Source organism: Gopherus evgoodei, chromosome 21 (assembly GCF_007399415.2).
Source record: "Gopherus evgoodei ecotype Sinaloan lineage chromosome 21, rGopEvg1_v1.p, whole genome shotgun sequence".
NCBI classification, from domain to species: Eukaryota; Metazoa; Chordata; order Testudines; family Testudinidae; genus Gopherus; species Gopherus evgoodei.
In genome coordinates, this window is record NC_044342.1 from 11620505 (window position 1) to 11634781 (window position 14277).

Genomic DNA, 14277 nt, shown 5'->3' on the forward strand with positions numbered 1-14277 from the left:
AATTCATGCTGGTACCCCATCTTTTGGACGCTAAGGTTCAGAGTAGGGGTTTAGAACATGACTGTGCAACTTTGGCTGGTCTGCTGGTCACCGCCCCCTCCACCCTCCGGATGCACAGCGCCGGCATAGGCTACACTGAAATCCAGGTGAAATTTTATTTATCAGCGCTTGGTGGAGTCACAAGGAAAAGTAGTGGAAACAAATGGCTACATGGGAATTAAGACCAGAGCCCGCCTGGAAGAGCCGAGAGAGCTAAGAGGACACGTTCCTGGCTGATGAAGTTTGCTCACCTGCAGCCTTTGCAAAGCTGTCCAGCCAGGCTGGCTGGGACCATCCTTTCTGAGACAGGCCATGCTGAGGTTTGTCTCCTCGGGGAAGGATCAGGGTGTGTCTCAGTCCCCCAGTGACACCCCCTGATGCCATTCTCTGTACCCTAAACAGGGCATACATCCCCTGAGGGATTTGTTTTTCCCTGGAGATTTCCTTGTGACCTCATGGCTCAGCATCAGGCTCAGCCAGGGCTGAGCGAAGCCACCCGAGCCTCCCAGGGACTGCGGCAGGGCGGCCAGAAGAGGGGCTATAGAGGGCCCCCTTGAGAGCCCTAAAATGCCTCCAGCACCCAAAACACACCAATTCGTTTTGCATTGGCAGGAAAGTGTTTTATTGCAAGAAGCAGCAAGGAAACAAAACTCAGTGACAGCTTCCAGGGCCTCGTCTGGGACAATCTTCTGCCCACAACCTGTCCCCCAATACCCAATTTATGCCAGGTGGGAGGATGTGGCTGTACTATATAATGGGCACCCAGCGGGCAGGTGCTGGGCTCAGGGTGATGGTCTCAGTGTCTGCAGCGGGGGCTGGGCACCTAGATTTTCACTTGTGCTGATGGGAACTGGGCACCCAGCATGGGAAACACCCCCGCAGGCCTGAAGCTGCTGGCCTGTGGGATAAGGGGAGACGCTCAATGTATTTGTGACAAACATTGTCCCAGGAGGCACAGGGACAGGGATGGGGCAGGAAAGCCCCCAGCAGCGAAAGCGGGGGAACAGGGGCACCCCTGCTCCCAGCCCATGGCCAGAGTCCGGAGTCTACAGGATTCTGGAGAAGTGCACGGGCAGCCTCTGGTTACAGGCCACGCGGATCCTGCGGGTCTGGACTCTGCCCCTGTAAACACAGCGCCCTGGGCGGGAGCCGGGCGCCACTCGGCAGGTGGTGAGGTGGAAGGATGAGTTACTGTCGCAGAAGTTGCGTCCGTGGCATCTCCCTGCCCCCCTGCAGATGGCCTGGACCTGGCTGGTGGGAGCATGGATGAAGGTGTTGGTGGGTTTGCAGACAGGGCGGGTCAGCCCTCGGCGCTGCATTATGCGGTTGCAGTAGAGCCGGTTGTTGCCACCACCGCTCTTGGGGAAGTCAACATGTCGGGTCAGGAACTGCCGGTAGCTGGCGCCTTCGCTGAGCTGGGCCAGGCAGGCGGCCAGCAGGACCAGGGTCAGGAAGAGCAAGGGGCGGGGTCCCTTTGGGGCCATCGCCGTGTCTGTCACTGGATCAACCTGCAGTGGGGAGAGGGGGTGACGGATGAAGACAGCGTGGGGTGGGAATCTGCCTTCTCTATGGAACCTCCTGGGCCTGAACCCCTCCCCCTGCCAGCCCATTCCACCCCTTAAGCTTCATGACCCCTACCGAGATCAGGGTCCTTGTTGTGTCAGATGGAAGCAGATTTCTGGCACTTAACATTAAAAAGGTCGTAGAGCAGTTTCTAAACTAAGGGTTGGGGAAAAGCTGACAGGTGTGGAAGAGCACATGATTCGGAGAGAGATATCCCTTAGGGGAGGATCTACTAATGGAGATTCACTATGTCCTAGTAAGGAGGAGAGGATGGAAGATGATAAAATACAGGTAGGATCTGATGAAAAACAATCAAATGAAAAAAAGTCTCATTCAGTTACATCCTGTAATGGCAGACAGCTAACTAGTGACAAGCTTTTAAAGTGCTTATAGAAATGCTAGAAGTCTAAATAACAAGATGGGTGACCTAGAGTGCCTTGTACTAAATGAGGAGATTGATAGAATAGGCATCATAGAAACTTGGTGGAATGGGGATAATCGATGGGACACAGTAATACCAGGGTACAAAATATATTGGAAGGACAGAGCAGGTGGTGCTGGTGGGGGAGTGGCACTATATGTGAAAGAAAATGTAGAATCAAATGAAGTAAAAATCTTAAATGAACCAAACTGTACCATCGACTCTCTATGGATAGTAATTCCATTCTTGAACAATAAGAACACAGCAGTAGAGATATATTGCTGATCACCTGACTAGGATGGTGATAGTGACTGTGAAATGCTCAGGGAGATAAGAGAAGCTACTAAAATAAAAAACTCAATAACAGAGGAAGATTTCAAATATCCCTGTATTGACTGGGTAGAATCATAGAATCTGAGGGTTGGAAGGGACCTCAGGAGGTCATCTAGTCCAACTCCCTGCTCAAAGCAGGACCAATCCCCAGACAGATTTTGCCCCATATCTCTGAATGCCCCTCCAAAATTGAACTCACAATTCTGGGTTTAATGATTGAGCTATCTCTCCCCTGTGCATGTTGCTACAGGATGGAACGTAGAGATATAGTTTCTTGACACCTTAAATGACCGCTTCGTGGATCAGCTTGTCCTGGAACCCATAAGAGGAGAGGCAATTCCTGATTTAGTCCTAAGTGGAGCACAGCATCAGATCCAAGAGGTGAATATAGCTGAATCCCTTGGTAATAGTGACCATAATGTAATTAAAATTAACATTTGCGTCGCAGGGAAAACACCACAGTGGCCGAACACTGTAGCATTTAATTTCAGAAAGAGGAGCTATACAAAAAGGAGGAGGTTAGTTAAACGGAAATTAAAAGGTACAGGGCCAAAAGTGAAATCCTTGCAAGCCACACGGAAACTTTTTAAAGACACCATAATGGAGCCTCAACTTAAATGTAAACCCCAAATTAAACAACATAGTAAGAGAAGCAAAAATGAGCCACCGTGGCTAAACAACAAAGTAAAAGAAGCAGTGAGAGGCAAAAAGGCATCCTTTAAAAAGTGGAAGTTAAATGCTAGTGAGGAAAATAGAAAGGAGCATAAACTCTGGCAAATGAAGTGCAAAAATGTAATTAGGAAGGCCAAAAAAGAACTTGAAGAACAGCTAACCAAAGACTCAAAAAGTAATAGCAACATTTTTTTTAAGTACATAGAAGCAGGAAGCCTGCTAAACAACTAGAGAGGTCACTGGATGATCAAGATGATAAAGGAGCACTCAAGGGGGATGAGGCTATTGTGGAGAAACTAAATGAATTCTTTGCATGGGTCTTCACGGTTGAGGATGTGAGGGAGGTTCCCAAACCTGAGCCATTCTCTTTAGGTGACAAATCTGAGGAACTGTCCCAGACTGAGATGTCATTAGAGGAGGTTTTGGAACAAACTGATAAATTAAACAGTAATAAGTCACCAAGACCAGATGGGATTCACCCAAGAGTTCTGTAGGAACTCAAATGTGAAACTGCAGAACTACTAACTGTAGTCTGTAACCTATCATTTAAATTAGCATCTGTACCAAATGACTAGAGGATAGCTAATGTAATGCCAATTTTAAAAAGGGCTCCAGAGGTGACCCCCACAATTACAGGCTGGTAAGCCTGACTTCCGTACTGGGCAAACTGTTTGAAAGTATAGTAAAGAACAGAAGTGTCAGACACCTAGATGAACATAATTTTGGGGGAATAGTCAACATGGTTTTTGTAAAGGGAAATCATGCCTCACCAATCTCTTAGAAATCTTTGAGGAGGTCAAAAAACATGTGGACAATGAGGATCCAGTGGTCATAGTGTATTAAGACTTCAGAAAACCTTTGACAAGGTCCCTCACCAAAGGCTCTCAGGCAAAGTAAGCAGTCAAGGGATAAGAGGGAAGGTCCTCTCATGGATTAGTAATTGGTTCAAAGATAGGAAACAAAGGCTAGGAATAAACTATTAGTTCTCAGAATGGAGAGAGGTAAATAGTGGTGTCCACCAGGGGTCTGTACCGGGACCAGTCCTATTCAACATATTCATACATGATCTTGGAAAGGGGGTAAACAGTGAGGTGGGAAAGTGTTAAGATGATACAAAATTACAAGGGAAGTTAAGCCTAAAACAGACTGTGAGGAATTGCAAATGGATCTCACAAAACTGGGTGACTAGGCATGAAAATGGTAGATGAAATTCAGTGCTGATAAATGCAAAGCAATGCACATTGGAAAACATATCCTAACTATACATATACAATGATGGGGTCTAAATTAGCTGTTACAACTCAAGAAAGAACCTTGGAGTCATCGTGGATAGTTCCCTACAAACGTCCACTCAATGGGCAGCAGCAGTCAAAAAAGCTAATAGAATGTTAGGAATCATTATGAAAGGGATAAATAATAAGACAGAACATATCATATTGCCTCTATATAAATCCAAGGTATGCCCACATCTTGAATACTGCATGCAGATGTGGCCACCCTATCTCACAAAAGATATATTGTACTTGGAAAAGGTTCAGAAAAAGGCAACAAAAACGATTAGGGGTATGAAATGGCTGCTGTATGAGGATTGATTTATAAGATTGAGACTTTTTAGCATGGAAAAGAGATGAATAACGGGGGATAAGACAGAGGTCTATAAAATCATGACTGGTGTGGAGAAAGTAAATAGTGAAGTGTTATTTACTCCTTTTCATAACACAGGAACTGGGGCGACCAAATGAAATTAATAAGCATCAGGCTTAAAACAAACAAAAGGAAGTATTTCTTCACACACCACACAGTCAACCTGTGGAACTCCTTGCCAGAGGATGTTGTGAAGCCCAAGACTAGAACAGAGTTCGGAAAATAACTAAAATTCATGAAGGATACGTCCATCAATGGTTATTAGCCAGGATGGGCAGGGTGGTATCCTAGCCTCTGTTTGCCAGAAGCTGGGAATGGGCCACATTCTGGCAGGTGCTGCAGAGACCCCGACTGAGATCAAGGCCCCGTTCTGCTCGGAGTGTCACAGACACAGGGTGAAATGCAGGCAGAGCTCACGCTGCGCAGGGAGCGTTGAAGAGAAGGGTTCTTATGCCCTCATTACAGGTGTGGAAACTGAGCAGAGATAAGTTAAGGCTGGGGGTTTTCAGCTCCCTCTGGGTTCCCAACTCCCATGGACACACCCCAGGGTTTGGCCTGCATCTGGAGGATCCTTGGAAATCTGCATCCTAAGAAACAGGGAATGAACCCCAGGGCTCCTAGACCCAGTGGGGGCACATGACGAGCAGAGCAGCCGGCCAGGAACTGAACTCAGCGTTACTGCTTTGTCTGCAATGTGTTCAGTGCCCTGACTTCCAGTCCCAGCCACCGTTCCTGTGACCACTAGACACCACTCTCCTTCCAGAGCCGGGGTGAGAACCCAGGAGTCCTGACTCCACATGTCCCCCCGTGTTTATCTCACTCTCTTGCCAAGTTTCTGATCTCAGTCCCCAGGGTCAATGCAGAGTCATCCCCTGAGTGCAATGTGGTCAGGGCTTGATTCTGCTCCCAGCCCCCCGTGTCAATCCACAGTGGCCCTCCCTCTGCATTTCCCCTCTGGCTGGAGTCTGTTCTCAGCTCACCTGAGTCCTGGGGCTCCCGTCACAGATGGATCCTGTTGCCGGCTGAGCTGAAAGTTTCTAATTCTCCTTCCCTCCTCCAGGCCCCTTATATAAAGCCCGACCAGTTGGGGAGGAGTGGGGCAGCTCCTCCCACTGAGGGGCCCAGAAGCGCTGGGTGTGGCAGGGAGTTCGGGGGGGGCAGGGTCCTGAGACACTGAGAACCCCACATCCCCTGTACCTGGTGCACTTCCCCTGGAAATGGAACCCTGGAGTTCTGGCTTCCAGTCTGCCTGAGCTCTAATCCACGAGACCCCACTCCCCTCCCAGAGCCTGGTTGGAACCCAGGTGTCCTTACCCAGCTGCCCCAGTGAATCTACCCTGTAACAGGTATAACCCGGGTGCCCTGGGTACCCCATAACCACAACCCCCATCCTGACCCTCCCCAGGTTTCCTGAGCAGGTCATCAAAAGAGGGGCAGCAACCTATCCAGGGGAGCGGCAGGCCTGGCCTGTGCCCAGCAGATTCTTGGATCACAGTCCTCCCTCCAACCCCTGGCTGCACCTGAACCCCAGGGCCAGGGGGAAGGGTGAGGGCTGGAGGGGACATGGGCGGGATGGGAACTGGCTGGGGCTTGGTGTCCTGTCTCCTGGGTCTGTGTCCTGCCCTCTGCAGAGTGTGTGTTTGTGTGTGAATGAGTGAACAGTGTGCAGGAGTATGTGTGTGAGCAGTGTCTATGTGGGCAGTATGTAAGAGTGTGCATGAGTGTGTGTGTCTGTGCTGAGAGTGTCTCTGGGTGTGTAACACAACCGCTGGAGAGTTTGTGGTGCCAGGGGAGTGTTACAGAGCTGACTGGACACAGCCCCCCCCCCCAGCACAGTGAGTAGCCGCATACTGGATGGCCCCTGGCTGCCTGTGACGCCCCACCCAGGGCTGGCTCTCCTCTGGGCCAGGGTATTCTCTGTCCGACTGCCAGGCCTGTGCAGTGTCACTGAACTGAAATAAATACAGTGTCTGTGTCCATGTGTGTGTGTGTGTATGTTCTCTCTCAGTGTGTTTGTGTCAGGCTTGGCCTGGAGGTGCATTTGTCCCTGTGTCTGATTGATCTGGGGCTTCTCACCAGTGGACCTTGTCACCATCGGATCCCCTGATAAGTCCAGTAGGAACAGGGGGCTGGGATGGATGAGTCCGGTGTGGTGCTGAGAACCACTGACCCAAACTGTAAGCCCTGTTGTCACAGAGTGTGGGGAGTCTGGCCCTGCACCCATCTTCCTGGGACCCACAGTGACTCTTACCCAGACAGTAAAACAGAAGGTTTATTGGACAACAGGAACACAGGTTACAGCAGACCCCTCCTCCGAGTCCTTCTGGGCTTTCAGGGTGCTTGGATCCTCGCTAGGATACCCTGAATTCTGCCCACACAGCCACAAGCCCAAACTCAAACTGCTTCCCTCCTGCCACTCCCTTCCTTTGTCCCCCTTCCCAGGCAAAGATGTTGACCTTTCCCCTCCCTTACCTAGCTCAGGTTACAGGCTCCGGTATCGTCCATCCCCTAAAGTCCTCCCCTGCTCTCTCATTCCCCACACAGACAGCCCCTACTCCATCACACCTGTGTATAATGGAAACCGCTTCATGCAAGGGGGTGCGGCAGCCAGGCCCCTCTGCGCCGGTGCCTGTCCCATTCAACCTGCAGTGTCCTGGTGCTCACGGCCTCGGGGCTTTGACATCCCCCCATCTGGCCCTGACGGGGGCTGCCCGTGACCCCGGAAGCCTGAACCGGCCCTAGCTCCATCCCAGGCAGCCAGATGCGAGGTCAGACCTCTGTGTCCATGGATTGCTGCAGCTAGAAGGGCGAATGCAATCCTTCGGGTGAGAAATAGGGGTGCAGCACTGCAATGCATGGACCCAAAGAGCCAAAGGTGTTAACATGACCCTGAAAGAGTCCAACAGTCAATAGTATTAATGAGGGTTCGGGGTTTGGTATCCAGAGATCTCAGCCTGCTCCATCTCATGGCAAACCACCGCTCTGGATATTGTTTAACATGTTGTTAAGGCTCAGAAAAAGGACAAACAGTCAAAGCATGTAACACAGCTTTCATTTCAATGGCATCCTTTATTCCCCTTCACAGAGGTTTTAGAAAGACCCCTGCCCTCCGTTTAGCAGGCTTTGCGATGGTATAAAATATGGCCGTGGCTGTCTCCACTGGAGAGAAAGGCTGCTAGTAGTGTGTGTGTCTGTGTGTGTGAGAGATGTGCAGGAGAGTGTCTCTGGGTGTGTAACACAATCCTGGTAGAGTTTGTGGTGCCAGGGGAGTGTAACGGAGCTGACTAGACACAACACCCCAGCACATTGTGTAATCTCATCCTGGATGGCCTCTGGTTGCCTGCGACGCTGGCTCTTCTCCAGCCCGGGGTATCCTCTGCCCAACCTGCCAACCCTGTGCAGTGTCACTGAATTGAAATAAATTGTGTGTTTGTGTGTGTGCAAAGTACATGTGTGTGTATGGCTGTTTTGTCAGTGTGTTTATGTCACTCTGTACCTGGGGTGCATTTGTGCCTGTGTCTGGCTGATCTCGGGCTTTCTCACCAGCGATCTTGTCACCATCTGATCCCCTGTTATAGTAGGGGAGGCCAGGCTGGGAGCAGGGAGATCCAGGGTAGGCCGGGCTGGATGGGCCAAGGGGATATGGAGTAGGCTAGGCTGGCTTGGCCCAGGGGGATCTGGGGCAGACTAGAGTGGCTGTATACACTGTCCAGTCTGATTGTGGATTTCTTCGCTGTCTTTGCCTCCTGACCTGCTCGGACTCTGCAGATAAAGACCGGGGAGGGGCTGGCTCCAGGGGCCAGTTCCCAGCCACCCCTCTCCACTGGCCCCAACTTCGGAGCTCTGCCAGGTCCTCTCTGCACCAGCTCCTGTCCTATTCCCCTGCAGTGTCCTCTGTGCTCATGGACTCGGGACTTTGAAACCCCCACAGTCCCGGGGAAGGCCCAGAGCTGGTCCTACAGGGGCTGCCCATGACCTCGTCAGCCTTGACTGGCCCCAGCACATCCTGGGAAGGGAGTGAGACCCAAAGGCCTGTCCCGCGCTGCCCAACCCCACTAGCTCCCTGGGCGTCAGTTGGTGATTGGGCCATTACTGGATCCCTCCCCATGGTCTGGGGCAGGTTGATCTCCCTGGGACGGAGGGAGGGGACACGCTGCACACGCAGGCGAAGTTTCACAACCCGGAGGCCCGTGGGCTGAGGCTGGGGAAGTCGGTGAGGCTGGGGGGTGTGGAATTTAGGTAGTAAGAGCTGGGGGAGGCAATGGGAAATGTCATGGCAGGATGCCCACTGGCGCAGAGCCCACCTGGTAGAGCTGAGAGCTAGCAAAGAGGACATGTTCCTGGCTAAGGAAGTTTCCCACTCACAGCCTTTGCAATGATGTCAGCCAGGCTGGCTGGGACCCTCCTTCCGGAGGCAGACCAAGCTGAGCTTCTGACCTTAATGTCTATGAGTCTGTGAGACTATGAGTCTCCTCGGGGAAGGATCAGGGTGCGTCTCAGTCCCTCTGTGTCACCCCCTGGCCTCTTTGTCCATACCCAGAACAGGACACTCCTCCCCCTGCAGGTTTCGTTTCTTCCTGGAGCTTTTCCTTCACTTCACACCTCACAGCTCAGCGTCAGACTCAGCAGGGCAAACAGGCCCCAATGAGAGCCCTAAAATGCCCCCATCCCGCCAAACACACCGACTGGTTCTGCCCTGACAGGAAAGCGTTTTATTGCAAGAAGCAGCAAGGAAAGAAAACTCAGTGACAGATTCCAGGGTCCGGCCTGGGACAATCTTCTCCCCACAACCTGCCCCTGATATCCAATGGGGGAAGGGGGTCTGGCTGTAGTGAATGGTGGCCACTCAGCAAAGAGGGTGCTGGGCTCAGGCTGAGGGTCTCAGTGCCAGCTGGAGGGCGAGGGTGCTGGGCTGGGTACCCAGATTTTCACTCGTGCGGATGGGAACCGAATGCCCAGTGTGTTAAATCCTCCCACAGTCCCAAAGCTGCCAGCCTGCAGGATAAGGGGGAGACACTGAATGTCTCTGTGGAGACTTATGGCGGGTGTTGTGCAGCAGGGGCAGGGATGGGACAGGACAGCCCCCAGTGATGGGGCTACCCAGAAGTGAAAGAGGAAGTAGGGAACCCCCTGCTCCCAGCCCATTGCTGGCGTCTGAGATCTACAGGATTCTGAGGAAGTGCACGGGCCGCTGCTGCTGGTTACAGGTCACGCGGATCCTGCGGGTCTGGGGTATTTCCCTGTAGATATAGCGTGGTGGGCGGCGGGGGTTGAACACCAGCTGGCACGTGGTGAGGCAGAAGGCTGTGAGGCTGTCGCACTGGTTGAGGCTGGGGTAGACGCATATCCGTGAGCGACTGCAAATGGCTCTGACCTGTCTGGTGGGGGCATGGATGAAGGTGTTGCTGGGTCTGCAGCCAGGGTGGGTCAGGCAGAGGCAACGCATCATGACGTTGCAGTAACTCTGCCCTTGGTGGGTCTGGTCTTGGGGAAATCAACGTGTTCGCTCACAAACCGCTCGTAGCTGTTGGGTAGTACAATGTTCTGGGCTAGACAGATGGCCAGCAGGACGAGGGTCAGGAAGAGCAAGGGGCAGGATCCCCTTGGGGCCATGGCTGTGTCTGTCACTAGATCAACCTGAGGTGGGGTGTGGGGCGGGAAATAGATGGAGACAGCGTGGAGTGGGGATTTGCCTTCTCCATGGAACCCCAAACCCTCCCCTGCCAACAGATTCTCTTTCTAAAGCCTGAATAACCCGATCGAGATGAGGACTTATTTGCGCTGAGCGCTGCACAGACCTCAGCCAATATCAGGGCCCCGTTGTGCCGGGTGCTGGACAGACCCTGACAAAGATCAGGGCCCCTTTCTGCTCAGAGAGTCCCAGATACAGAGTGAAATGCAGGCAGAGCTCACGCTGCGCAGGGAGCAGGGAAGGAAAAGGCTTTTCTCCCCCCTGTTACAGGTGGGAAACTGAGCAGGGAGATGTTCCAGTTCGGGTCTTCTGCTCCCTCTGGGGAGCCCAAGTCCCATGGACACACCCCAGGGTTTGGCCTGGAGACTCTGGGGGGCCTTAGAAATCCACATCCTAAGAAACAGGGAATGAACCCCAGGCTCCTAGACCCAGTGGAGACACAGGACGAGCAGAACAGCTGGCCAGGAAGTGAACTGTCCTCATTACTGCTTTGTCTACAATGTGTCCAGTGTCCTGACTCCCAGTCCCAGCCACCTTTCGTGTGACCACTAGACCCCACTCCCCTTGCAGAGCTGGGGTGGGAACCAGGAGTCCTGACTCCACATGTCCCCCCGTGTTCATCTCACTCTTTTGCCAAATTTCTGATCTCATTCCCCAGGGCTACTGCGGAGTCACTGCCTAAGTGCAATGTGGTCAGGGCCGGATTCTGCTCCCAGTCCCCCAGAGTCAATCTGCAGTGCCCCACCCTCTGCGTTTCCCTCCGGCTGGGTCTGTTCTCAGCTTCCCAGAGTCCTGGGGCTCCCGTCAGAGATGGATCCAGCTGCCAGCAGAGCTGAGTATCTCTGTCTCCTTCCCCTTTGGGTGTCATTATATGCAGCCCGTTCAGGCAGTTGGGGTGCAGCAGCCCCTCCTACTGCGGAGACCAGAGATGCAGAATGAGACAGTGATTTTGGGGGGGGAAGCAGGCACAGGGCAGGGTCCTGAGACAATGTGAACCTCACAGCCCCAGTGTTTGGTGCACCTGCCTCTGTGATCCTCAACCCAGTGTTTCCCCAAGAATGAAAATGGAATCCAGGAGTCCTGACTTTCAGCCTCCCTGAGCTCTAATCCACGAGATCCCACTCACCTCCCAGAGCCAGGTTCAAATCCAGGAGTTCAAACCCAGTTGCCCCAGTGAAGTCACCCCATTACAGATTTAACCTGGGTGCCCTGGATACCCCATAACAGCAACCCCAAACTAGTCCCTGAACAGATCCCTGAGCATCAAGAGGAGCAGTGACCCATCCAGGGGAGGGGCAGGCCTGGCCTGTGCCCAACAGATTCTTGGATCACAGTCCTGCCCCTCCTCCCGGTTGCACCTGAGCCTCAGGGCCAGGGGGAAGGGTGAGGGCTGGGTGGGACATGAGGGGGGAGGGACTGGCTGGGGCTTGGTGTCATCTTTCCTGGGGCTGCCCCCTTCCCCCTGCAGTGTGTGTGTGTGTGAGAGAGAGAGCAGCGTCCAAGAGTGTTTGTGTCTGAGCCCTGCGCGAGTGGGTCTGTGTGTATCTGAACAGCGCAGGTGAGTGTGCATGTGAGCAGTGTGCAGGAGTGTGTGTCTATGAGTGTATGAGGGTGGTGTCTAACCAACGGCTATGAATGGGGGTGTGAGTGTGTACGTGTGTGAGAAGTGAATACGGGTGTGCATGTTTATCTGAGCGTTTGTGTCTGTGCAGTATGTGTGTGTGTCTCTGGATGTGTAACACACGCCCTGGAGAGTTTGTGGTGCCAGGGAAGTGTTACACAGCTGAACACACACAACGCCCTAGCACAGTGTATAGCCCTGTCCTGGATGGCCACTGGCTGCCACTAACACCCCACTCGGGACTGGTTCTCCTCCAGGCCGGGGTATCCTCTGCCCAACCTGCCAGGTCTGTGCAGGGTCATTGAACTGAAATATACTGTGTGTGTGTTCAAAGTGTGTATGTGTGTGGTTGTGTTGTCAGTGTGTTTGTGTCACTCTGGGCCCAGGTCGCATTTGTCCCTGTGTCTGGCTGATCTGAGACTTTCTCACCAGCTGACTTTGTCGCTATCTGATCCTCTGATATATCCTGTTGAAGTAGGAGAGGCTGGGCTGGCTGGGCCAGGGGGATCCGGGGAGGCCAGGCTGGCTGGTTCCAAGGGGGATCCGGGGGAGGCCAGGCTTAACCTGGGCCAGGGGGATCTGGGGCACACTGGGATGGCTGGGCCCAGGGGGATCCAGGACAGGCTGGGCTGGGTGGGCTAGAGGGATCCAGGACAGGCTGGGCTGGCTGGGCCAGTGGGATCCAGGGGAAGACAGGCTGGCTGGTCCCAGGGGGATCCGGGGCAGGCTGGACTGACTGGGCCAGGGGGATCCAGGGCAGGCCGGGATGGCTGGGCCCAGGGGGATCTGGGACAGGCCGGGGTGGCTGTGCCCAGGGGGTTCCAGGGTAGCTGGGCTGTCTGGTCCCAAGGGGGATCCAGGGCAGGTTGGGCTGTCTGGTCCCAAGGGGGATCCAGGGCAGGTTGGGCTGTCTGGACCAGGGAGTTCTGGGGCAGACTGGGCTGGGCCCAGGGGAATCCTGATGGGCTGGGCTGACTGTCTCCAAGACTGGTTCCCAGCCATCCCTTTCCACTGGTACAAGCCATGGGGGCCCTGCCAGGCTCCTCTGCGCTGGTTCTGTCCCCTTCACCCTGTAGTGTTCTCCGGTGCTCATGGGTGTGGGGCTTTGACACCCCCACAGTCCCAGGGCAGGCCCAGATCTGGTCCTAATGGGGCTGCCCATGACCCCCTCAACTTGGACCAACCACAGCCCATCCCAGGCAGTGAACAAGGCCCAGGGCCTGTCCCGTGCTGCCCAGCCCGCTGGCTCCAGGGATGTCAGTTGGTGGTTGGGATGTTGCAGGTGTCAGATATGATCCCCTCTGGCCCTTGTGGTCTGTGGCAGGCTGCTGTCACCACGATGGTTGGGAAGATCCTCCAAACACAGGGGAAGTTTCCCAACTCTGGGGCAATGGGCTGAGGCTGGGGAAATCAGCAAATGGACGGGGTTGAGGGGTGTGTCACTTTAGGAGGAAAAAAGTTTCCATTGAAGGCCCTGAAGAGATGGTGGATCAGAAGGAAAAATGCCCCAATTGAGGCCACATTACTGCCAGACAAAGCCATGTGGATTGTTCAGTGAGCTCTACTCCATCAAACAGCTTGTGTTTCAGTGCAACCAGATGTGAGGTCACACCTCTGCCATCGCAGATTGCTGTGGCTAGAAGGTGGAATTCAATCCTTCAGGGGATAAACAGGGATGTAGCGCTGCAATGCATGGACCCAAGTAGCCAAAGCATGACCCTGAAACAGTTCAACATTTGTAATGAAGGTTTGGGGACCCAGAGCTCTTGGCCTGCTCCGTCCCATTGCAAACACACCGCTATGGATATTTGTAAACCTTCTGTTCAGGCTCAGGAAAAGGAGGACAAACAGTTGAAGCATGTGACATGTAAAGTATCAAGCCTGGCATTCATTTCAAGCACCATCTTTGTGACACGGTAGTGAGTGGGGTGGATTGACCTGGGAATGTCCTTTAGTTTTACTGGGACTATTTGCATGGGGGATGGAAGAGCAGGGGATGACTTTAGGTGAGGGATGGTACCTGAGCCTGTAACCTGAGCCAGGAAGGGGGATGGGACGAGTTGACACCTTTCCCCGGGAAACTGGGCAAAGGGAGAGGGGGAGGGAGGGAGGGAGGGGGAAAGAGCCTGCTGGAGGGGCTTTGGTTTCAGTTTTGGGCTGACTGGGAAGAGGCAGGGAACCCCAAATCTGGAGTCTAACATCCTTGCCCCCAGAGGGATCTGGGTGAGGGGTCCTGGTTGTACCTACAAGCCCTGCTTGGGACTGTGTTCCTGTTATCTAATAAACCTTCTG

The 14277-nt window shown here is 53.4% G+C and overlaps 2 protein-coding genes and 1 pseudogene across 2 annotated transcripts in view; 1 reads left to right on the top strand and 2 right to left on the bottom strand.

Moving 5' to 3' along the window:
• LOC115638305 (ribonuclease-like) overlaps nucleotides 1-14277 on the top strand; it is a 59924-nt gene that overhangs the window by 20814 nt on the left and 24833 nt on the right. The gene's annotated exons all lie outside the window — the stretch shown is intronic.
• Nucleotides 655-5698, bottom strand: LOC115638306 (ribonuclease-like). The gene is made up of 2 exons (XM_030539901.1): nucleotides 5653-5698; nucleotides 655-1547 (listed from the first exon to the last, which is right to left on the bottom strand). The coding sequence occupies exon 2, from the start codon at nucleotides 1521-1523 to the stop codon at nucleotides 1086-1088; it is 438 nt and encodes a 145-aa protein (XP_030395761.1). The 5' UTR covers nucleotides 1524-1547; nucleotides 5653-5698; the 3' UTR covers nucleotides 655-1085.
• On the bottom strand, nucleotides 9834-13606 carry LOC115638065 (annotated as a pseudogene).

Bases quoted from the DNA above. Each gene is read 5' to 3' on its own strand.
- LOC115638306 (XM_030539901.1), bottom strand. From the start codon at position 1,523: ATGGCCCCAAAGGGACCCCGCCCCTTGCTCTTCCTGACCCTGGTCCTG.